This window comes from Trichosurus vulpecula, chromosome 2 (genome assembly GCF_011100635.1).
Source record: "Trichosurus vulpecula isolate mTriVul1 chromosome 2, mTriVul1.pri, whole genome shotgun sequence".
Classification (NCBI taxonomy): Eukaryota; Metazoa; Chordata; class Mammalia; order Diprotodontia; family Phalangeridae; genus Trichosurus; species Trichosurus vulpecula.
The window spans coordinates 221,933,805-221,960,334 of record NC_050574.1 but is presented as its reverse complement, the minus strand read 5'-3'; the positions used below and the strand labels follow the sequence as shown (position 1 = coordinate 221,960,334).

Below are 26,530 nucleotides of genomic sequence, written 5' to 3'. Positions count from 1 at the left end.
AAGTGTTTTACAAATGCTAACTCATTTTATTCTTACAACAACCCTGCGACTTAAGTACTACTATCATCCCTTTTTTACAGATGAAGAAACTGAAGTAGACAGCAGTTAAGTGACTTGCCCAGTGTCACACAGCTAATAAGTGTTTGGGGCCATATTTGAACTCAGATCTTCCTAACTGATTCCAAGTCCTGAAATCTTTGTATCTTGTGAATCTTCCTGAAGATTTATTTCTGTACTTGTGCCACAAAACAGTTACTGAAGTCCATTTTCTAAATTAAAATAAATTAATATCCAGTTAGAAACAAGACAGCATTATATGAAAAGGTTCTATTTTAAGTGTAGGTTTGTTTTCCAAGCTATATTATACATAGGTACTCACATAATTCAGGCTTCCAAGAGACAAAAAAACAAGATTTTCAAAGCTTTCTAAGCTAGAACAGCTCCTCAGATTTTTTTTATGTCATTTAAAGTACAGTGTGCAACCAAATTATAAGAGAACCAGGAATGGGCAGCAATGGAGTAAGGCTGGTCAGAAGGGGTAAGGACCAGGATTCTAGTTAAGCTAAAGGTCCTGGTAGATTATAAGCAAGATCAGAATCCCAGAGTTCCAGACAGCAAGTAGCAGAAGAACAAATAGGTCTGACTCTAGGAGAACCAAACAGGCAAGAAGTCCAATGCATAATTGAATAGGTCGCTATCTCAAGAGTCAGTGGACTGAGAATTACATTTGGATAATTCTGTTACGAAAGGTAAGGGTACTTTGCTCTTCTCAGCAACACAATGTGCAAAGACAACTCCAAAGGACTCACTATGGAGAATGCTATCTACATCCTGAGAAAGAACTATGAAGTATGAATGCAGATTGAGGCACACTTCACGCTCGCCTTTTCCCCCCCCATTTTTTTTCTCTCTTTTGTTTTTGTTTTTGGGTTGGTTTTTTTCTGGTTCTGTTTCTTCTTTCTCATGATTCATTCCATTGGTCATAATTCTTCTCCACAACTTGACTAGTGTATAAATTAATTCAATGCGAAGTTATACGTGGAAGTTATATGGGATTCCATGCCATCTTGGGGAGGGAGGGAAGAAAATCTGGAACTCAAAATTATGTAGAACCGTGTGTTGGAAACTAAAAATAAAAAAAATACAAAAAAAAGAAAGGGAAGGGTATACAAGAAGAAGTGACCAATTGAATTAGTTAAAGTACAAGCCCTGAAAGATCAGAGGGTCATTAAGACTAGCACCAAAAAGCAGAGAGCCATATCATATGTCATATTACCTTTCAAAAAGATGTATGTTAGAGAATAAAAACTCAAATAAGAGGAGAAAAGCAGAAATAAATTTTAAATATATCTTTTACAGACCACAATGAAATAAAGCAATCAATAAAGGAAGTAGATATAAGAGACACAGACCTAAATGGGGATTAAGTAACAATATTCTAAAAAGTGAATTAGAGAAGCAGAGCGACACTGCATAAAAAAGGAAAGATAACCGTGAGACAACATACCAAGAAAAAATGAAACAGTTAAATGAATCATGATGGAAAAAATTCACATCTGAAAATGTTAGTAAGAGAAAAATAATAACTCAATAGTCTTCTCCTTAAGAATGTAAGCTCCACAATTTGGAACTATGCCCAAAGAGCTATAAAAATGTTCATACCCTTTGACCCATCAATACCACTTCTAGGGTTGTATCCCAAAGAGATCACACAAGTGGGAAAACCCAGATGTACAAAAATATTTATAGCAGCTCTTTTTGTAGTAGCAAAGAATTGGAAATCAAGGGGATGCCCATCAACTGGGGAATGGCTGAACAAGTTGTGGTATATGAAGGTAATGGAATACTACTGTGCTATAAGAAATGTAGATGATACGGACTTCATAATAACCTGGAAAAACCTACACGGTATAATGCTGAGAGAATGGAGCAGAACCAGGAGAACATTATATACAACCACAGATATATGGATTCTGTGATGACTAACCCTCATAGACTTTGCTCTTCTCAGCAATACAAGGTGCAAAGACAACTCCAAAGGACTTACGATGGAGAATGCTATCTACATCCAGAAAAAGAACTATGGAGTCTGAATGCAGATTGAGGTACACTTTATGCTTGCCTTTTTTCCCCTTTTTTTTTTTCTCTTTTTGTTTTTGGTTTTGGTTTTTTTTGGTTTTGTTTCTTCTTTCTCATGATTCATTCCATTGGTCATAATTCTTCTTTACAACTTGACTATTGTGTAAATAAGTTCAATATGTAGAAGATATATCGGATTCCATGCCATCTTGGGGATGGCGGGGGGGGTAACAAAATCCATAACTCAAAATTATGTAGAACCAAGTGTTGTAAACTAAAAATAAAAAATCTCAAAAAAGAAAGTATTAAAGTAAATTCAACAAACATTTATTAATAAAAATAAAAATTAAATCAAAAAGAAAGAAAATAAAAATAAATACATTTTAAAAATCTAAAAAAGAACGTAAGCTGCAAGAGGAACAGTACTGCTTCAATCTTGCATTTGCATGCTTAGCACTTTAACACAGTGTTTGGTACACAGAAGGGCTTAATAAATGCTTCTTCATTCATTTAGTCATTCATTCATTCATTAGTTCATGCTCTTAGCAGCTCAAATTAATGTTTAAAAAGATAGAATCTTTATAATCTTATAGAGATTTATAACAAAACAAAAAAAGGGAAGCCCAGGAAAATAATTTGATACTGTAAAGAACAAGACCAATTCAAGGCATCTACTTTCATCCTTTTCTTCTTTCCCTACTATAAAGGCAACCTGCAACAAATGTCATGCTTGAAAACACTGTGTGCTGTTCCTGAAAATTTCTAGTTTTGTTTAGATGGCAATTTACTTTGAAATTACATTTAAATGGATCAGAGCAGAAAAAGACTCCACAGTGAAAAGCAGGTGCAAATCTTTTCTCAGAAGTAAATGTCCTTAAAATATGCTAATTTTGTCATATACAATAAGTCATACTTGTACCTCTTTTCCTTTCTTGTTGATCAAAGGTTGACAAATTCCCAGTACAGATGCATTTTCATTAAAGGGAAGAAAGATGACTGGGATTGCTAAAATTCAGCCAGCTAATGAATGCTTAAGTTTTAATAGATATACAAAAGAGTTAAACTAAAAAGTTTTATGATTTTTTTTAATTAAGGAAAATGAATACAGACAATGCACCCAATACAGCTTTTAAATGGGACCATCTAAAAGTGTGGAGGGGGGGGGAACGACTAACTCTTGTAAGGAGTCTTTCCTGATATCACAGTTTTTAGTTCTCCCTCTCTCTCTCTGTCACTCTCCTCAAATTTTCATCTATATAGTTGTCTGTTTATATGTCATTTTCCCCTAATAAAATGAAGATTCCTGGGCAAGCCACTTAACCTCTGTCTTAGTTTCCTCAACTGTAAAATCAGGATAATAATAGCATCTACCTTCCAGTGTTGTTGGGAAGAACAAATGAGATATTTGCATGTCACTTAACATGCTAGAATATAGTAGGTGCTTAATAAATGCTTGCCTCCTTCCTTCTAGGCGCAGTTGCTAAACTCTAGGGAGGCTAAAAACAGTCCCCGTTCTCAGGCGGCTCAAGTCTAATGGGGGAGACAACATGAAACCATGTACAAATAAGCTACATTTGTGATAAATGGGTGGTAGTCTCAGTGGGAATACACTAAGATTATAGAGAATTAGAAACAGCTTCTTGCAGAAAATGGGACTTTAGCTAAGACTTTAACAAAGCCAGGAGAAACAGAGTTTCAGGCAAGGGTACACCTACTATTGCAGTGTGCTAAGCATGTTGGATACTAAGATAAAAGAAAACATTGCTGCTGCCCAAAAAGGGCCTATAATCTAGCAGAAAAATATTGCACACAAAGAACTAATAATACAACTTACATGACAAAAAAAGTCTGAGATTTTGCCCCCAGAGGCAATGTCTCCAATGCAAATAAAATCCAAACCTCTATCAATATTAGAGAATTGCCTGAGATACATAGAGGTTTAAGAATACAGCGTGTGTGTGTGTGTGTGTGTGTGTGTGTGTGTGTGTGTGAGAGAGAGAGAGAGAGAGAGAGAGAGAGAGAGAGAGAGAGAGAGAGAGAGAGAGAGAGAGAGAGGCCATTTTAAATGTTTTGGAGAAAATATACAAGTATTTCTGGCACATAGTAGCTGCTTGTTGACTTGACTTCATTAAAGAGGCCATTCTCCAGAAGTTGAGAGTTCAAGAAAGGAAAGATCATCATAAAGGAAATGTGGTACCTGAGCTGTGTTCCGAAAGAAGAGAAATATTTCAACTGGTAGAGATGTGTGGAGGAAATCCCTTTCAAGAATGAAGGTGGCTTGCACACATACTGGGAGGCAATTAAGGGCAGAATGATTTGGGGAAACTGTGGATGCACAATTTAGCTGGATTGGAAGGAGTTGGAACAAGACTAAAATGACGAATGCTTCCTAGATAAGGAATATGTATTTAGAACTGAACATGAAGATTACTTTTTCAATAAGCCATGAGTCATTTTAAAAGGATGAGCAATTAAGTCTCTTCTACCTCTAAATCTATGATCCCATGATCGCCTTTGCAAAATGCATGAGAGGGGAAAGAAAGGAGGCAAGGAGTTATTACAACAGTCCAAGCAATCACTGATGAAATAATTATCATCATCACCACCATCTCCAGTTTCATAGACAGTGGGAAAGAAGCGGTATGGTGGAGGTGTGGTGAATACTTGGTAACTGACTAAATGTGGTGGGTTAAGGAAATGAAACGACAAAAGTTGACTTTCTACCTTTGCAAACTTGGGCAAGGTCTTGGACTCTCTGAGCCTCAGCTTCTTCATCTGTATAATAAGTCTGTTGGTTTAAATGACCTTCGTGTTCTAAATGTCCTATGTGATCTATAATGACTCTAATCGATAAGACTCTAAAGATTTCAACCATGGAAGACTGGGATAATGGTGGTACTGATAATAGATCAGGGGAAACCAGAAGTTTTAGAAGGAAAGATGATGAGTTTGATTTTGGAAATGTTGATCTTGAGGGTTGTGTGAGACCACCAAACGGAAAAGTCCAGGAAACATTAAGGGAAGAAGAGGAGGATGGTGATGTAGAATTGGCAGTCATCGGATCATAGATCATAGGATCTCGGAGCTGAAAAGGAACTTAGAAAGCATCGAGTTCAACCCTTTCCTTTTAATGATGATGAAACTGAAGCTCAGAAAGACCATACAACTTAATAAGGTCGGTAGTTAAAAAGTGGCCATGCTGGGTTTCAAATCCAGGTTGGCCAACTACAAAACCACCACCTCTTCCATTCCACCATGCTATGTCATCTCTTGGAATCCCTGGCTTCACTCAAAACCCAATTCAAGCACCACTCCTATATGATTCCTTTCTTGGTCCCCCAGCTGCTACTATCTCCCTCTACCTGAAATTACTGGGTATACTCTTATGTCTGCATTTTTTTAACCAATAAAATGTAATGTCCTTGAAGGGCAGCAGGGTTTCACTTTTGTCTCTAAATCCCAGCTGTATAGAATACAAGTGCACTGGGTGGTGGGGGACAGAGCATACAAAAATTAATAAATGCTTGTTGGATTCAATTGGAGAAGTTGCCATATCTCCTTAGCTGAAAAATTTAATGGCATTTCCTCAGACCTTGTTCTACTTGTTCTATTTGATACTGCTGACAATCCCCTTCTTTTGTCCCAGATTTCTCTGGCAATATTCTACATGAACTATTTCTCCTGCCTCCTAGAACAACTGTTGTCAGTTTGCTTGTTTAGTGATGGTGATTGATGATCTCATATGCTTAGAAGTGATCACTGAAGTCATGGGAAGAAAAGAAATAACCAAGAGAAAGAGTGTTACAAGAGAAGAGGGCTAAGGACAGAATATTAAGGAATAACCATATTAAAAGGTCAGATAGAGGGGGAAGAGACCATAAACAAAATAGAGAAGGACTATTCAAATTGACTGAAGGAGAACCTGGAGAGAATGCCTCCAAACCCTTCATTTCCCAACTGTCTCTCCCTCTCAACAAGAGGACCTTACCTCAAACTACGCTGAAAATTAAAAAAAGACAACAACCATTATAAGCTGCTATTCCTGCCCTCATGCCCAATTCCATACTTTAAATTATGTCAACTCCATGAGAAGATCCTTCTCCTTTCACATGTCAAAGTCTTCCTACAAATACGTCTTGTCCTTTCTCACCTCTGTCTTTATTCAAACTTTTTCTCATACCTATAATGTTCTCTTATCTCCTTTCTGCCTGTTGAATTTAGTTGTTTCAGTCATGTCCAACTGTTTGTGACCTTATTTGGGATTTTTCTTGGCAGTAGTTTGCCATTTCCTTCTCCAGCTCATTTTACAGAGGAGGAAACTGAGGCAAACAGGGTGAAGTGACTTACCCAGAATCACAATGCTAGGATCTGGGACCAGATTTGGACTCCAGGCATGGCACTCTATCTACTGCATCACCTATCTTCCCTTTCTTGAATTCTTACCCACCCTTTAAAATAACAATAATAATAGCTAACATTTATATGGTGCTTACTATGTGCCAGGCACTGTGCCAAGAACTTTACAATTATCATCGCATTTGATCCTCACAACAACCCTGGGAGACATGTGCTATCGTTACCCCCATTTGACAGATGAAGAAAATGAGACAAACAGGAGTTAAGTGACTCACACAAGGTTGCAGCCTATAAGTGTTTGAGGTACAATGCATAGAGTTCCAGGCCTGGAGTCAGGAAGACCTGAATTCAAATCTGGCCTCAGACACTTAATAGCTGTGGGCAAGTCGCTTAACCCTCTTTGGCTCAGTTTCCTCATCTGTAAAAAGTGCTGGAGAAAGAAATGGCAAACCACTCCAGTGTCTTTGCCAAGAAAACCCCAAATGGGGTCACAGAAAGCCAGAAAGACTGAAACAACTGAAAAACAAACTTCCTGACTCAAGGCCCAGCACTCTATTCACCATGCCACGTAGCTACCCCAACCAACTACCACCTCCTCTATGAAGCTTTTTCTGTTTATTCCTCTATTCATAATATCATTTCCTCTTTGGATCTCAAAAAGCATTTTATGGAGATTTCCACTGTCAGTCAATTAGTAAACATTTATTAAGCACCTACTATGTGTCAGACACTGGGAATACAAAGAAAGGCAAAAGACAATCCTTGTTCTCAAGGAGCTCAAAGTCTAATGGGAGAGATACCACATAAACAACTACATACAAACAAATAATATACAGGATGAATTAGAAATAATCAACACAAAGGAAAAGCCCTTCATTTTTAGATGTTCTCTCTCACATCAAGGGAAATAAATGCTACAACTTAAAAAACAAGGTAGAAATAAAAGAAATAAGGTATCAGACATCACATAGTAATTTTAAATAGAGTACTTTTTTCCTATTTCAACTGACTGAGTGATGGTTAAAATTGTTTTACATGAATGTAATGAAATATTGCTATTTAAGAAGAAACTATGACTCAGAAGAATACCAATCCTCATGGGAAGACATATGAACTGATACAAAATAGGACCAGGACAACAATGTTCATAAGAACTATGGGCAATTACTTGGGCAAATGTATAGAGGTGTGGGAGATTTGGCTCAGCCACTTCATAAAATAGAGTAGCATGAAACAAGGTGGGAAAGTTAGGTGGAAGCCAGAGTGTGGGAGACTTGTAATGCCAATTTGTAAGGAGTTTGTATTTTATCCTATAGGCCATCCTATAAGCCACTGAAGCTTCTTGAGCAGGGGAGTGACATGATCAGATCCGTGCCTTAGGAAGATTATTGTAGCACTTATGTCATAGAGAAGGTAGCATTTGGAGAAATAAGAAGCAGAAGGCAGGGATACAAATTTGGCTTTCACAGTAGTCCCCGTAAGGAGTGATGAGGTCCTAACTTACGTAACCTGTAGTTACATAAGCAGAGAAGAGGACACATGTGAGGGATGCTGTCAAGGTATAATCCATAAAACCTGGCAGCTGATTGGATAGGGAGCAGGGGGAAGGAGAGGGAAGAGTAAAGGATGACTCTGAGATTATAAAGCTGGACTTTTGGAAGTATTGCACTGCCCTCAACAGAAATAAGGGGAAGATAATTAGTTCTGCTGTGGATATGTTGGGTTTGGGATGCCTGTGAGGCATCAAGCAGAAAATATTCAACAGGCAGTTGTCTGGGTCATGTAATAGGTTCAGGAGAAATCAATTCTGAGTATGTAGATTTTATAGTCACCATTATAAGGATGACACTTGAATTCATGAAAGTTGATGAGATACCCAAGAGAAATAGATAATTTAAATAGAAAGAGGTAGAGAAGCCCCCTCCCAAATACAGTCTTTAGGAACACGTGCTAAAGGGGCTAAAGATATATGATGATTCAATAAGAGAAAATGAAATGGAATGGTCAGACAGGTAGTAGGAGAACATAGACAAAAGGGGATAACAGAAGTTAAGGATTGAGAAAGTTTCTAGGTCAACAGTAGAGACTGTAGGTCAACAGTAGCAAAACCTGTAGAAAAGCCAAGTTGGAAAAGGTCTAAGAAAAAAGAAATTAAAAGTGCAGGGTAACATTGAAGAAAGCAGCCTCAATTGAGGGCTACAATTGAAAGCCAGACTGCAAGGGACTGAAAAATAAACGACCAGTGAGGAAGTAGAAGCAGCAAGTAGAGATGATTCTCTCTGAGTTTGGAATCAAAAGGAGAGATTTGGGATTACAGCTTAAGATGTGAACATTTTTTAAGTATGGGGAAGGAATGAGTAATGAATAGGGCAAGCTACTATGGGAGATGGGAGTGTATATATAGGTAAAGGAGTTGGCTTTACCAAGGAGAAAAATCAACTCTTCCTCAGAGACAGGAGTGAAGGACAACACAGCCAAAGAAGAGAGATTCTGAGGTATGTAGTAGGGAACAAAGGGAGCTCACAACAGATGGCCTCTTTTTTCAGTGAACTAAAAGATGAGGATATCTGCTGATAAAGTGGTACGATAGGTGTGGGAGGTTTGAAGAAAGAAGGAGACGTTTTGAAAAATTGCTGAGATTAGTAGGACAGAGTCAACAAAGTAAAAACAAAAGGTTTACCATAAAACAGTGGAAGTCGAGTTAAAACTCTATACCACGATTTTGTCAGGAACCCTATCAGTAGGGTCCAACCTCATGCACCAGATCAGGAGTGAAGAAGGCAGATTTTGGGCATGATCTACAGGGGTCATTAGCCAGGCCTGAATGGTAGTAGGGTAAGGGATCAAGGGAATCAAGGATGAAGAAAATTGTGTGGAAACACTGGCTAACCACAGGATCAAGGGAATAAAGGGAAGAAAGTGAGGTTAGAGCAGAGGGGATAGGGTAGGAGGGGCAGAAGTACTAAATGGTTATGGTGAGGAAGAAGACTAGGTTCACGAACTTTGAGGATAAAAGAGAGATGGCAGAACTGGAGATTGTGAATACAGTGGAGAATTTCAGAGTTCAAATTTCATAGAAGCTGCACCATTATGGGTGAGGATAAAATCTAAAACCAAACCCCTATGGCTAGCTGCAGGAGATGCATCTATAGGTCTTGAGACTTGAGGAGGTTGATAAGTTGGTAGGCCAGAGAGTTTATGTGGGCACATCAACATCTCTACTGAGGTCACTTAATATGAGGACAGGGGTTGGGATGAACAGCCAGACTGTTCAATAGAACTCCTTGAAAAAAGAGGGAGAGTGATCCAGAAACCAGTACATCACAGCAAAAATTATTTGGACTAGGTAATACAGACAAAGTGAATCTCAAAAGAAGAGAGGTCCCTGGGTGATGGTGTAAAGGGAAGGCTGGAAGTGTTCTAGATCAATAACTCTAACTCCTGGCCCAGTGGGTGGAGGGCATAGGAAACTAGAGAAGTAGAGATATAGTGCCCTCAATAGGGAGGAGGTTTCTAGGAGCACCAGAGGCTGAAGAAAGACCCCACTAAGAGCCAGCCCCCTGGCCTGGAAAATGACTCTCGCTTGAAGAATAGAGCTCTTTCCCAAAGAAGTTTTCACTTTACCACAACAAAGCCCAAGGTGACTGGTTCTAGGCATTATCTCCTTGCTTGTCACCAGACCAAAACATAACATGGCCAAAAACAAAAACCCTCACCAAAACAGACATTAGTCTGTTGGATGGAAGAGTCTCTAGGCTCCTGTTCTGTGTAGGATTTATTCTCTTTCCTAAAGAGAGGCAGTGGTTCAGAGACCATAGCATTTCACTAAAACTATAAATATTTACACTACAACAGAATCAAATAAATTCTGCAGCCCTAGGATCAAGGATACAAACAGGACCTATTACCTCAACAAGCATTCTTCCATGACACACTTGAGTGCAAGTTATTTCTCACTGGAGAGGTAAAGTTTGGATTGGGATTTTGCTGGAATTATAAGATCAATAAGTCGATAAAACCCAGTCTAGTCCTAATTCATTGTAGTAATTTGGCATAAAAGAATAGTATATTTAGTACAAATTGGCTTCACCACCAATTCAAACTTTCTGTATTCCTACTCCATCCTAATGTAAGGAAGGGGTTTATCTCCTTCCCTAACTAATCAAACCAGCTGGACTATGAAATGAAATTTTAAATATGTCAACAAGCTGATTTATACCTTGGGATCTCTTTATGAGTATGATACTCTTGTTTGGGTCCAGAAAGAAACTGTTTCAGTGGGCTGAAAGGATCAACTATACACAGAGTCTTTATATAAAATAGTCCAACACCCAACACATGTACTTATTTAATCCTATTCTTTATGTTCTCTGAATTACTAAGTACTTTCCCCCCCAACTTCCCTTCATTCACATTCTCCTATTTCCAAAACAGGTAACACTGATTAACCATTAAGATCTTTAGTGCCCCTAAATTCAGACCGAACTATTGTATCAAAGGACTATCCAGTGGACTACCGAGCAGACACTGACTTGTTGAAAGTGCTAATTCTGAAATACTATCAATACTGATCCTGGGACTTTAATAAATTGAAAAAATTTGCATAGTTATCTCAATTCCCTTTTATCTCTCTTCAGCAACTATAATATTAAAGTAGATACATGAAAGAGAATGAAGGAAAAGGGAAAAAATTCAAGAAATCAATTAATAAGCATTTGTTACTACATACCAGACACTGTGCTAAGCGCTGGAATAAAAGTTACAAGATAGCAAAAACAGCATCTTAACTTTAAAAAGTTTTAGAATAGACCATTGCAATTATACAAATTCACTCTCATTCATTCATAATTTAATACTCATTAGATGCCCACTAAGTGTAAGGTACTAGGGATATTAAAAAAAGGAAAAAGTCTCTGTCCTCAAAGAGCTTATAGTCTACTGAGAGGTTCAACATTTACACTAATTAATAAATGCAAAATAATTTGAGGAAAGAGAGAGCACCGACAACTGCAGGAATCAAGAAAGGCTTCACTTAAAGATATTCCTGATTGGTCTCTCTGTTACAGCTCTTCCCCCAATCCACCCTCTCCATAGGCACCAAACTGATATTCCTGGAAGGTAGCTGACTCTATAGCAACCCCGCCCCAGAAGTTCCAGTGGCTGCCTACTAATAATGAACACAATCACATACAGATCCCTCTATTTGGAATTCAAAGTTCTTTCCATTTCAACTCGAGCTTATTGCAAGTGAGGTCCCTCCATAATATCTACCTTCTGGTCAAATGAGCCAATTTGTGGTTCCTTGCACATAATGCTTGATTTCCATGTCTTTACATAGGATATACCCCACTCGGGGATGTCTTCACTTCCACTTCTTGGTACCCCCGGCTTCCCTTCAAGGCAGAGATCAAGAGTCTTCTCCTGGTCCCAATAGGGGCGAGTGCCCAAGCCATACTGACATTGCTTAGACTATGTGTCAAGGAGTCACATGTAGCGAACCAGCTTCAGAAGAACTGGGTTTAAGTCCCATTTCTGACATATTGCTGACTCTGTGACACTAGGTAAGTTGTTTATCTCTCAGTGCCCCAGGCAACTCTCTTAAGTCAACAAATTTCAGAATAGCTTCTAAATTGCATTGATCAAGGGTGTTCTGTCACCAAGTAGTTCCCTTCATTGATAACATCATATCAATGGAAGATTGTATCAAAATTTTGCTTACCTAGCGGCATGTGTTTCTCTCACACAGAATATAATTTCCTCGAGGGCAGGGCTGTTTCATTTTTGTCGTTGTATATCGAGCACGTTGTCATTCGTTTAGTCATTTTTGACTCTTCATGACCCCATTTGGGGTTTTCTTGGCAAAGATACTGGAGTTGCTTGCCCTTCTCCAGATCATTTTACAGATGAAGAAACTGAGGCCAACAGAGTAAAGTGACTTGCCCAGGATCACACATCTAGTAAGTATCTGGGGCCAGATTTGAACTCATGGAAATGAGTTCCTGATCCCAAGCTCAGTTTTCTGTCCACTGCACCACCTAACTGCTCCCCCCATTCCCACCACAGTAGGTACTTAAATGCTTATTGAATGAATGAATGAAGACTGAAGTATAAAAAGAAATTATCTCTAACCACACCCCACCAAAAAAAGGGAGAACTCTGTTCAGATAACTCCTTCCACACACTAAGCTCCAGCCAAAATGGACTATTCTCTGCCACCTAAATGTGCACAGCATCCTCATTCCTCTAACCCCCTGCTCACAATGTGGTTAGATTAGTTTCATTGTCTTCAAGTGCTGAAAGTCCAGCTCAATGCCACCTCCTCCAGGAGCCTGTCCTGACCTCTTAAATCACGAGACAGCTAGGTGGTAAAGTAGAGAGCATGATGCGCCTGGAGTCAGGAATACCTTAGTTCAAATCTGGCCTCAGTTACTTACTAGCTGTGTGACCCTGGGCAAGTCACTTCATTATTGTCTGCTTCAGTTTCCTCAACTATATGACAGGGATAAGAAAAGCACCTACTTTGCTGGATTGTCCTGAGGATATCTGTAAAGTCCTTAGCACTGTGCCTGGCACCTAGCAAGGAGTATATAAATGCTTGTTCTCTTCCCTCCCACCATGATAATGACCTTCTCTCAGTACTCAATTACCACACAGTTTTACAATTTGCATATGTGATATCATAGCATATTTAGCTATCTGTGTTGGTATCCTTTGAGCTTACCAGACTGGAAGCACCATGAGGGCAGCAGCCATCCCTTTTGTAAACTTCATAAATCTCCCAAGGCCTACCACAGTACTCTATATACAGCGAATGCTTAACAAAATCTCTGTTAAATTTGTAAAATTATTTTCCTGAATATGTTATACAGGAAGCCATTTTGTACAGTAAATGAACACTGAGACAAATAACCATTCCGGGCATTATTCAAGGAGCATCTATAATATGAATCTGCTAATGCTAATATTTCTGTAGCCCTGTAATAGCATTCAAGTGAAATCATTTGCAAATGTCTGTTTTAAACCTCTCTAAAACACATAAAAATTAAACCTCTATTGAATATTATCATATTTTCCATTAAACCAAGGAGAGGGGAACCAATCTGCTCTTCCTCAGTCCTATTAATCATTGGCAGATGGAAGCAGTACCTGTAGTCTCAACTGCTCTGAATCTGTCATTAGTAGGTTTTTACCCTATCAGCCTGATTAGCTTAAATGGATTGTGTACTGGAATCTTTATGCTTTAATCATCTCGATGCTACAAAAATACAAAATGTGATTTCCTAAAAGGCAATGTACTATTCCAACACATAGCAATTTTCTGTTAGCAATTCGATAAATGGACATTTAAATATATTTGTTTCAAGTACCTTCTTGAAAAAGGCAACTAAAATGCTCAGTGTGCTATAAAGCAGTATATATTTTATTCCTGTAACCTCTCTCCCCTCCCACCATCCCTGCCACAGTTCTAGATAGTAGTTTAAACCCCCCCTCCCCAATCTCCAACAGAATTGTTTGATTTATCACTTAGTCAAGTGATAATGTAATGGCACTTCCCCCCTCCTCCCCACAAAATAAAACCCAAACTACAAGAGGTCTAGAATATTTGTTCACAACATAGAAAAATGTCAAAATTAGAAAAGGAAACCAGCAGTTTTCAGTGAGGTCATGTTTCACTAACTCAGATAGTAACAGAAATAGTAAGACGTAACTAGTGGTTAGGCGGGTCAGAAGAAAGGTCTGTGAGTCAGGAGTCTAGACTTTTTTTTCTTGAGGTCTGCTGATGACTCCCTCTGTGACCCCTTTGTGAAAATAATTACATTCTTTGTGCTTTTTTTCCTTCCTCCTCTTCTCCCCTTCACCAAGCCTTTCATTCTTTCTCTCCCCATCTCACTCCCTAAACATAAAATCACCTGCAATCCAAGGCATGATCACCAAAGCATCCCATGCATCCTATTTAGAAGCCACGGGACTCACATCTCTGATGAGAAATGACTTGAAATAGAAAGGCTCATACAGAAACAGTATAGACATGTGACTAGAGCAAAATGACAAACAAAGAGCATTTCTGTATGGCGGTAAACAAAGGCTATCAAAAAACAAACCACCAAGTGGCAATGGAGAGCCAAAGCAATGCCCCAGAACTAAGACTTTTGACCATCAAATTGACAAGAGTTTTACTAAGTCAACAAGCATGTTTTAAGCACTTACTATGTGCCAGGTATGGTGCTAAGATCTGGGAATACAAATGCAGGCAGAAAGATAGTCTCTGCCTCTAAGGAGCTGATTAGATTCTAATGGAGAAGACAACATCAAAGAAACTGAAAAGGCTGGGAAAAGATGACGGTATCCAGGGTGGAATTAAAATTATTAATGGTTTTACCTCAGAATGCTCTTGTAAGAAAAACAACTTCATCTCTGAAAATACTATCACAAAAGATTTCTGTAAGAGAAAGATCGTTGGGAGTGGGTATTTTGGACAGAAAGGATATGTTTTCTTTTAAGTCATTTTTCTTTCCCCCATTTCCTCCCCCCACCTTGCCCCACAACAAAATGGGCTTTATTATCTCAGATGAGTCACTGAGATTCTAGAGATCTTGACTTCCTTCATCTCCTAGATGAGAGAAGTGAAACAGATAATCTCTAAAATAATCTCTAAAGTCCTTTTGGGGTCTAAAAGCCTACTAATTGCTATAATTGTGACCAATGATATTTATAAGTATTAATATTAATGGTAGCTCATATTTATATAGAACTTTACATTTTAAAGTGCTTTGCACTTCATAAAGAAAAGGTTATGGAGTCTTATTAGAGGAAGGGTTAAAGAGAAGTTAAAAAAAAATTCACAGCCTTGAGAACATCCTCTTGAACTGCAGTGGGGTATGGTTAGAGGCAATGGCCTGAGCTACCCCAACCCCTGCTAACTTATTGCATGTCCTCTGGCAAATCACATCTCTCTGAGCTTGTCTGCTACTTTGTAATATGGGATTAGCAACATTTGTACTGTACACCACACACAGTTGTTGAGGAGAAGAGACAAATTAAGGAATATATGTAAAGGGCTTTTAATGTTATTTGCTGTTTCTATTGTTGCTATTTAAATGTATAAAGACATCCGGAATATAACTGGCCAGAAGAGCTAAAAAGAAGATTAAAGTAAATGAAAAATTTCAAAGTACCACATTTATGAGAATATTTTTAATATCTGTGGAAATTTTGTTGGGTTTGCTTGATGGGGGGGGCAGACTGTAAATATGTACAATATGTAAATGAATTTTAGTATTGTTTTTAAAAAAACCCATCACATGAGGTTGAAAGTGTGTCAGTTCCTACTAAATGCATAAGGTCATTCCCTGAGATCACAGGATCATAAATTTAAGGGTAAAATGGAACTTAGAGGCCTTCAAGTCTAACCGCTTCATTTTACATTTGAGGAAAGTGAGGCCAATAGGACAGACACTGGGCAGCTAGGTGGCAAAACCAATAAAGTGCTAGGTCTGGAATCAGGAAGATACAAGGTCATATCCAGCCTCAAACACTAGCTTCCTGACCCTAGGCAAGTCACTTAACCCTGTTTGCCTCAGTTTCCTCATCTGTAAAATGAGCTGGAGAAGGAAATGGCAAATCACTCCAGTATCTTTGCCAAAAAATCCTCAGAGGGCGTCATGGAGTTGGGCACAACTGAAATGACTAAGCAACAACAATAAACAAAAGCTCTTAATAGTTTCAATATTAGAGTCTCCTGAGATTTGACAACTTGGAACCCTAGAAGAGATTGTAATTCATCCTCTATGATCCACCTGGGAAGAGCTAACTCCATGCTTCTGGCATATTTCTTAACTCTTCAGAAGTAAAATATTAAAGCAATTCTAGGTATCATTTCACTATTCATTATGATTAAGGGTGTACATTGTTTCTAAAACAGCCTGTCATTTGGAAGAGTTATAAATTACTTCTTTTGTAATCATTTTGTTGTTCAGTCATTTCAGTCATGTCTGACTCTGTGACCACATTTGGAATTTTCTTGGCAGAGACACTGAATGGTTTGCCATTTCCTTCTCCAGTTCATTTTACAGATTAGGAAACTGAGGCAAACAGGGTTAAGTGACTTGCCCAGGGTCATACAGCTAGTAAGTATCTGAGGTAGGATTTGAACTCAAGTCTTCTTGACTACCCACTGTGCCACCCAGCTGTCTTTTGTAACCTAATCTTTAGTGGTTGTCCAGTCAACTGTTTAAGATAATATTCATTCAAGTAGACCACATACTATTCATCCAATTAGCGACCTTATTACAAACTAGTTAACAACCCTCCATGCATCAAAGGAAAACCTGTTATTTTGCTGATTTAAATATATATGTATATGTGTATGTGTGTATATACATATATATTGCTTAAACTTAAACAGAACACACCTTCTGCTCTAAATAAACAGTACACACCTTCTGCTCTTAGGCTGCTTTTCAACAAAACAGCCACCAGCATCTGCTTTCCCCAGACCTGTCAGAAACCCACAGTGATGTTTGGTTCTTTTGCTGCAATCCCCTTCTGATCATTAATACTAGCGTACGGCAAGTGGCTATCTATCCACACCTTTAATCTTTATCATACCATCATTTAATGAACTAATCATGCACATTTACTAAGACTAATCTTCAGTCCAGAATATTACTAAATAAGAAAATATTTCATGCAAATTGCACTAAAATCTTGTTTTTAAATAAAATGCAACCATACCTCCCAACCCTCCCCACCTCTACCTTTGAATCAATAGTAAGCAATCAACAGCTCACAGAGGGCACAGAGCAGAAAAAAAAAAAAAGCTTTCTGAAGAAAAATACCCATGGAGAGTCCCAGGAAAGCATCAGGGAGATAAAGGTAGTAAGTAAATCGAGAAGGAGCCCTTCTAACTCCAATGAGGGATCAGCCTAAATTGCAATTACTCTCTTGCTATATTTGAAGCTCCAAAATAGTTTATTCTAGAGGGATCCGAGACTTAGTGAGCATTTAAAAGGTTGATGTGCAGCCCTCAGTTGAATAAAGCAGGAAAGAAAATCCTAATTTTGAACGACCATATATAGTATGGGTGATCTGCTAGTCAACCTGATGTGAACTCATCATTGACTGAAGAGTAACCTAGAAGGGGTAATGAACTAGGGAGGAGGTGTTGGAGAATTAGGGTTGTTCAGATGATTCAGTTGTTTTTTAGTCATGTCTGACTGTTCTTGACCCTATTTGGGATTTTCTTGGCAGGGATACTGGAATGGTTTGTCATTTCCTTCTTTAGCTCATTTTACAGATGAGGAGCTGAGGCAAATGGGGTTAAGTGACTTGCCCAGGGTAACACAGTAAGTGTCTGAGACAGGATTTGAACTCGGGAAGATGAGTTCCTGACTTCGGGCTGGGCACTCTATCCACCTAGCTAGAGCTAAGGTTAGATGTTCTCTAAGATCCTTTCCATTCTAAAGCTTTCTAAATGTGCTACTTGATCAACAGACTTCCTGTTACCCAGTACTCAAAGTAGTACAGATGAAGGCTAGGGAAGTAGAAGTTGTAAAGAAATTAGGGAGAGAAATTACTACAAGATAGGAAAAGCTCTTGTTTGGTGACTGTTGAGAAATACTATAGCTTTCCCCAGCTTGCTAAGGGGATTTTGTTTACCTAAAACAAAGTAGCATAGACATAGCTGAAAAACAAAAGTAAACAAAATCATTGGCCAGCACATTTCTGTTGTAAATTCTCACACTCATATGGCTCTCATCTATGAACAACAATCTCTGGCATTCAACCTGAGTTTCATGAAATAACAGGTAGTAACTTTTTTGAGAAAAAGTAAATTCCAATATTTGAAATACATAGATTTGAAAACTGTTAAGGGCCAATTGAATCTAGTCTATTTTAGGAATTAGGCAACTGTTTCCTAAATCAAGAACTTAAAAAGGCACAGGGAGGTTGACTCTCCCTAAGCTACACCAGTTAATTAATTGACAGAAGTCTAAACCAGAATGTCGGTTTCTCTGACCCTCCAATCCAATGAATGCTCTTTCCATGCTGCCTCCTCACCCCTAAATGCATGTAGGTGAAAAGACCTGTTTGGATATACAGTTTCTGCTCCCTGTAACTCAACAAATTGACCTTCCCAAGAAGTAGCTTTGCGGTTCTTGAAATCACAATTATGGATATTTAGACTTCATAATATAGTAGAAATAAGAGGGAGGATGGCATAGTTATTAACCTTTTTTTTGTATCATGGACCACTTTGGCAGTCTGATGAAGTCTATGGACCCCTTCTAAGAATATTTTTAAATTCATAAAATAAAATACACAAGATTGCAAAGAAAACCAGTGATATTGAGATATAGTCATAAAAAAAATTTTAAGCCTAGATTACAGACCCCAGCTTACCTTTGGTGTGGTGGATAGAGAGCTGGCCTTGGAAGACCTGAGTTCAAATCGCACGAACTCTGATACATACTGGCTGTGTAAGCCAGGCCAGGACCCTTTGCTTCTCAGTGCTCTGAGCAACTGTTTATCAATCAATCAATAAACACTTAAGTGCCTTCTACATCTAGGTGCTCTTCTAAGCCCTGGGGATACAAAAGAGGCAAAGGCAGTGCCTGCCTCAAGGAGCTTACAGTCTAGTGGGGGAGACAACATGCAAACAAATTTAGACAAAGCCAGCTATACAGGATAAATAGGAAATAATTTTTAAAAAGAAAGCCCTAGAACTAAGAGGAGTTAGGAAGATTTCCTGTAGAAAGTGGGATTTTAGTTGGGACTTAAAACAAGCCAGGGAGGTCAGTAAAGTGGAGAAGGTCAGATCTGCATTGTTAGATAGGAGCTTCCTTATATCAATGAAATTGCAATTCTGGCCTGTATCCCTATCCCAACATTGCAATAAGAGAACATAGCTGTGGTGGTACTAGAGTAAAACTTCAGGTACACGTTAAACCTTCATGGCTCTCTTTCCCTTGGAATGATGATCCTAAAACAACCAGCAAGCCAGTGGATTCACATAATTGGAAACCCCCGTTACCATGTTATTATTATGAAGCCAAACATATAGCATATTTTTATAAATTCCAAATTTTATTCTAGGAGTTATGCAATTTTAAAAAACTAAACATTTCAGTCCATCATGCAGATAGTATGCATTTTACCAACAATGATTTCTCATCACTCACCTTCATCTATATTGGAAATCAACTGCACCCAGCTAAATCAGAGTTGCATAAAGATTGTTGCCAAATTACCAAGCTGAGGTTATTCAAAGGCTTCAGTTAAAATTCATTGACTGTACATGGTTCCATTTTTAACTAGCCCTGCTGTGCCTACATATTGTAGCACATATGGCTACATAAGATACCATGCCCAGGCCAGATACCTTTACTCTCAATCCTGAAATGGCAGAGACTTAAAAATGTCAAGGTAGGATTGAAGAATGGGGAAAATATATTGCCAGAAAAATATTATTTAAATTGCACTTCTTATACTTATATTACAAAGGGAAGAAACCCAATCTCATGTTTTCTACCTTAACTAGTATGTTTTGGGCACTAATTCATTAGAAAGAACCATGCAGCTATTTGTATCGGTGTGCATGTATAAGTATATTCTGCTTTTAAAGCTCAATATATAAAAATTTGTTATTAAAATATGCTAAATTACATGGCAATTATTCCTATTATGAAAGGATTCAGGTCAAATTCCTTTAAGTAGTATGCTCTAATAAGTACATTTAAAATAACTTTCAATTTGCAAAAGATTCATATACAACTCTACAAGGACATATTTATTATATGAAAGTGAACTGCAACTATATTAACAATAATGACTAGATAAGTTACATCAGTTGAATGAAGCAGGCTACTACTGAGGTTATAGTCAGAGGTCTAAGTATTGCAAAGGTGAGTTGGAAGAAGTATTCTCTTCTAGAGTCACAGATTCCACAAATAATTCCCCCATCTATTCATTCTCCAACGAGTGCCCTTCATCACCAGAAGAAGGAGGTGAAATAGTGTGAAGATGGCTTCAATGCAAAACTATCACCACTCCCAGAAAAACAATCTAAGTACAATTCCTACCAACGGTGAGTCAGTTATCTTTTTTTTCCCCATGGATAGCAGAATTCATGAACATCATCATCTTCCTAACTTAAGCCATAAATGAGAAATCTTTGACTTCTAGGCAGACCATTTAATATAATGCATGTTTTTAAAACAGCCTAAAAGAAGTCCAACTGCCTATCTATATGTCAATATGATCCAATTTCTGTGACTGATGGATGAAAACAGCTGTCTCCTTTGTAAATTACATATTAAATCACGAGTTTGTGCTTTAAAATAAATAAATAGCTTGTTCGTGAAGAGGAAAAATGAATTTCTAGTTTACAACTTTCCCAGATGTCAAAAATGGATTGCATTTAAGGACAAGACTTGTTTACACCCTGTAAAAAAAAGCTACTTTTTTTTTCTTCATATAGTGAACAGTCTGGAATCAGTATAGAGAAGAAGGCAAGAACATGCAGATGTCTGCACTCAAGTCATTTTGCTGGCACGCTTTTGTTCTCTAAGAAATAAGAGCACACATCTTTCTACAAATGGAGTAGCTAACTACTCAGATGTGAGCACATTGTTGCTATGACAAACCTTGCTTATTCAGTGGTCTCTCTTAAAGATTACTAAGGTAGGTATACATTCATCTTCTCAAGAAATATTTGGTTTCTGAAGCCATAATCAATAAACTGTAAACGCAGCCACATTTTCAGTTACGTTTCACCACCCATTGGGACTGAGTATGTGTATTTCAGATTATATTATTTTAAAAGAGAATATTCCAAATCATTCTAGCAGGTATTTCAATTCCTTTATTTTGGACAATTGTCTCCGTTCTCATATTATGCATCATTTTGTGCATTTGAAAATACAAATTACAACCATCACATCAACGGATTTTTCATGGAATAGGCAACTTTGGAATAACAAATTTTGTCATCTTAAACAATTTTTTTTCAAAGTACCTCCCAGGATACCATGACAAAGCTGTCTTTTTTATAAAGGATAGTAGGCAAAGAGAATCAAGGAAGAATCCTAGTTGCTCCGCTATCTGTGACTTAAGAAATTAAAACCTCTCTATGGTCTTTTGAAAAAACACTTCTACAGACCCTACTTTATTTCAATAATATTAGGAGAAAGCATCACCTGGAAAATCTACCTTAGAAGTAAAAACTAAAAATATGAAACAGGTTTGAAGTTTCATTTTGAAAAACTACAAATAAAATATACCCAAATACTATCAATATGAAAATGTAGTTTAAGTTTGCTTTTTAGTTCAAAATAATTATGGCTATTAAACTAAACTATCTGGAAATTCAACATTACCAAGTCAGTTACTCCTTCTAAGGAGCCTATCTCAGTATTGGTCCGCAGGGCTGGAGACCTCCAAAATTAGTCAGGACCTATCCCACACGGAAATATATTTAACATTCAGGTAGGCACCTTAGGTGATAGATATCACTACTGAGAAGCCAAGTGGGGCCAAAAGGCAAGGAAATACTAGGAAAAGGGGGTGAGGAAAGCAAGTTCATAAAATCAACACCAGGACCAAATGATTTGAAATGTCTTTCTTTCTCCCTTCCCATCCGTTAGTCCCGCTCTATTAGAATTAGATGAGTAGTAGCCAAGCATTCCCAATGAAATTCCGCCTCCTAGTGCTACAGTTGAAGCAACATACAGGGTGCCCTGGTTGGGCAGGAGAGGGGAACAGTGAGAACCTATCCGAGCTAAGTCCAATATATCCCCATTAGCATCTTTTCACCTTTTGTTCCCCTCTCCTCAAGGAGAGAAGGTAGCAATACCAAGAAGATTCGAAGATAACAAGCTGCACTTCCGTTAGGAAGCTGAGTCCCTTTTTTTGGCATCCTTGGGTCAAAGAACTGATGAGCAAGTAAGAACCTCTCTTCCCTTAAATCGGAACGCAGTTAGGTAACCACTATCCTGCTCTCTACACAAAGGCTCTGGGATGCCGGGGTCACTGGGTGACAGGGAGCGAGAAAGAGGAAGATGCCTTGCTCTACAGATACAGAGGCTGGATAAGGAGGATGGCAGCTGCACCAGGATGTGTGCTAGGGAGCGGGTGCCTGAGTGTGTGTGTGTGTGTGTGTGTGTGTGTGTGTGTGCGCGCGCGCGCGTGTGTGTAAGAGAGAAGGGGAGAGAGGGAGACAGGGGGAAGGAGGCAGAGGGAGGGAGGCAGAGACGTGTGTGTGTGTGTGTGCGTGTGTGTGTGTGTGTGTGTGTGTGTGTGTGTGTGTGTAGGGGGAGGGGAAGAAGCGGTCCAACCCTTCTTACCTTTCAAAGACCAGCCTGACCATGAAGATGAAGAAGGCCAAGGGGAAAGCGAGATAGAGATCTTCAGCCTGGGGGAAGGTGGCTTCTTCTGTATTCTTCAGATCTGCCCAGGTGACATTGTGGGGGAGCCAGAACCTCTCGTTCCAGAACCAGGCTAAGATCCCTGCCATCTTGCTTTGTCCAGCCTTGTCCTGCAGACCTCGCTGCAGCGGCCGGGCTCTGTCCTGGGGATAGAGGAGGGCGGGGATGCAGGTCGGTCTGTGCCCTGAAGCCTCCGCAGCCGGGACCCCGTCTGCTTCTCAGCTGCCTCTGCCACCTCAGCTGCTGCTGCTGCCGCCGCCGCCGCTGCTGCTGCTGGCGACGGCTCGAGCTCCTTCTGAGCCCTGGCTCTAGTCTCTCTCTCTCTGGCCGCGCTGGGGAAAGGGGCCGCCTTGCCTGTCACATGGCAGCCCGGGCTGCTAGCCCTGATTGGCTCTTCCTGCCGTCAACCAGCCCCACACACGCGGACCCACGGATGCTCCCCCACACCCCTGAGGGAAGGCGCAGCCGCTGCGCTCTAGGGTGCAGCGGACACTGAACGGGATCCCTAGGGCAGGCAGCAGGCCAGGTCCCGCAAGCCACTCCTCCAGCCCTGGGGAACTGAGCGTGTTACCTGTGAAAGATCCCTAAAAGCTGTCCTGGCCAGTGTGCATGCTCGCACATGCTCAGTGCAAGGACTCCTGCCCCATTGGAGTTACAGAATGAGAACTCTATACTTTTCCCCCGGATTAGTGGTGGCCGCCAAAGATGACAGGCGGGATGCGAATGAATGCCGGGGTAATTTAGAATTAGAATCGAATCTTGGACTGGAAATAGGCGCAAAAAGGGGAGAGGCGGGGAGGCTGGAGTTGATGCAAAAAGCAAGGGGGAGAAAGGAAAGAGTGAACCACGTTCCCATTTGAAATAAGAAGAAAAAAAAAAGCTGGCATCCTCTGGCAAGAACGGAATTCCTCCCGCCCCCGCATTCCACCTCTTGTTCTCTTGCGCCACCCCTCACCCAGAGATCTTGTTTCTTACTCTTGATGTTTCAAGCCCTCATACTCCAAAAACCGCTTTTTTCGAGAATGGTGGTGATGATGAATGCTGATGACAAACACTGCAGCATATTGTACCCACTTTAAGGAGTTAGTGAGCGCTCAGACCAAATTCTGGCTTCCTTCCTCATAGATAACTTCGTCAATTCTGCCTTCAAATGTTGGAGCATAAAGGACAGTGGCCCCTGGGCAGCAGAGGATCATTCAAAACTGAATTCCACAAACAGTATGTGGGAAGAAAGTCTAGTGTAGAAAGAGCACTGGATTTAGTGTAGAAAGAGAAGGAGCAGCTGGGTTCAAATCCCAGTTGTGTTACTGACCTTGGGCAAAGGTACTTAGGGCACTAGTCTTGGAGTCTGGGAGACCTGGATTCCAATCCTGCCTCAGAAACTTATTAGTTTTGTTACCCTAGGCAAGTCACTTAACCTCTCTATCTCATTTTCTCACCTGCAAAACAAAGGAGTTGGCATTTAAGGGGACTTCTAAGGTTCTCTTCCAATTCTAAATCTATGAGCCTCTCTGGTTGACAGTTTCCTCCAAACATATAAACAGGACTTTGAACTAATTCTGCAAACCTTATGAAGCATCTTGTGTGGAAGGAGCTTCTGCAGGGCAGTGGGGGAAATACAAAGAAAAGAAAGTCTGTTCTCAAGGAATATGTAAGGCTTTATTATGAGGCTAAGTTTACTAGTCACTGGTGCTGCACCCTTGGGCAAGTCTTTGGAGGTCAGTTTCTTCCTTTCTCGAATAACACCATACATCTAGAGATGAATGGAACCTCAGGGGCCATTTTCACCAAAGTTAAGGTTTTAAATTAAGGAACCTGGAGATCTGGGAAGTTAGGCAGCTTGCCAAAAGTCACCATAGGTAAGTAATTCTTGGAAGTGGGATTTGAACCCAGGGCCTACCACTCTAGGGCAGCTAGGTTGCACAGTGAGTAGAGCACTGGGCTTGGAGTCAGAACATATTCCTGAGTTCAAATATGGCTCAGATACTGGCTGTATGATGGTGGGCAAGTCACTTAACCCTGTTTGCCTCAGTTTCCTCATCTGTAAAATGAGCTGGAGAAGGTGATGGTGAACCACTCTAGTATCTTTGCCAAGAAAACTCCAAAATGAGGTCACAGTGAGTCTCACCGGACTGAACAACAACCTATGACTCCAGAGTCCATTCCCACTGTAATATGGGTTGAACTAGAAAATTGTTACAATACCTTATGTGTTTAAATCCATACAAACAACCGAAATACAAGTTAGTATGAGATAAATGAACAGAAAGAGTTGAACAGACATATATATGAGAAATTTCAAGAGAGATTGCTTGTAGCTGTGGAGATTTGGGGAATTCTTCTCAGGGAAGCCCCTCAGCTGGTCTATCAGTAAGGTGTATCAGTATTCATGATATCGATGGTGATCATGAATATGCCTGTATAGTTTGGAATCACAAAGTATAAGAGACTCTCTATATCAAAGGCAGAAGAAGTAAAACATTTATTCAGACACCAGAGTATCAGATCTCAAAACCAGCAAGTTCACTTCAATGTAACAGCAAAGAAATTAAAACACAATATCACAGCAAGAAGCCAAGCCATCCTGTAACCTTCCCCTCTGCTAGGGCCTTCCCGTAAACACTCACTCACAAACCCTAACTGTCTGTTTGCCTGCGTCCCCTCAAAGTTCTGAAAGCCCTTCCAATTGTCTCTTAGTCTCTCCATCTCTTTCAGTTCTCTGTCTCTCTAGCAGTTCTCTCTTCTTCATCTTCTTCTTCCAGTAGCTCTTTAGTCTGGGCTTAATGGCTACCCTTAAGGTATATATATGCCCTGTTTCCGGCCCTGGGGCTTAGAACCTACTTAGCAAAAGGGTGTGGGCCAGCCTACAAACAAGCCTCCAGTAATCAAGCTTCCCTTAACTAGCTCCACCTGAGGCCTGTTAAATGGGTGGGGAAGATCTTTCATCAGGATTAGCACCACAGCTGGGTCTTGAATATAGAGAAAATTTTCAATAGGCTGAAATGTAGATGGAGTCCATTTCAGGTTTGGAAGTCCGTATACGCAGATGCGCAAAGGTAGAGGGAAATAAGATTGAAGAATCATTAGTTGCCTAGTTTGGTTGGAGTACAGTATATGTGAAGGGAAGTTAGTGTTCATACTGATATAAGATTGGTGCCCAGAGCCTGAAGGCCAGGTATGTTCCATTTCATCCCTTCCTCCAAAATTTAAGGAGATTGGGTGGGGGAGGGGGGTGATTCTTGGGCTCTGACAATGGCTCCAGGCCCCACAAATAGTGTTCCCTCACCAGTCAGGAATTGGGCCCCTGCACCCCAGTTCCATTTAACCACTAACTCCTCTTTTACAAAAGAATATTTACTTCAAGAAGTATAATCAAAAATATACAAATTTTTCCCCCAACATGGAGGCCTTAATCCTCTTCCCATACCTTTCATCATCTCGAGCTCTGGGAAGGGAGAAGTAATTAGTTTCATAGATTAACTCAGCTCCTATTTAGGACAGTCCCAGTTCCAAGTCCAAAACCATCTTTAGGCTAGGCACCTAAGCACCCTGGTCTCTTAGGGCTTCCACCAAGCAGGTTGCAATTTCTCACCTGGAATCTTGGCTTATTGGCTTGAACTCCCAGTTCATCTAGAACTCCCACTGCACCTAGAAACTGAGGATAAACAAAA

At 39.7% G+C, this 26,530-nt stretch overlaps 1 protein-coding gene across 2 annotated transcripts in view; it reads right to left on the bottom strand.

Moving 5' to 3' along the window:
• Positions 1–23,203, bottom strand: part of CERS6 (ceramide synthase 6) — a 302,667-nt gene extending 279,464 nt beyond the window's left edge. Inside the window, exon 1 of one of the 2 annotated variants that reach the window (XM_036746272.1) lies at positions 22,779–23,203. In XM_036746272.1, coding sequence (XP_036602167.1) covers positions 22,779–22,948 — 170 coding nt within the window. In that variant the 5' untranslated portion in view covers positions 22,949–23,203. The remainder of the gene's footprint in view (positions 1–22,778) is intronic. The other variant, XM_036746273.1, reaches the window with a different exon arrangement.
• Between the last annotated feature and the right edge of the window lie 3,327 nt (positions 23,204–26,530).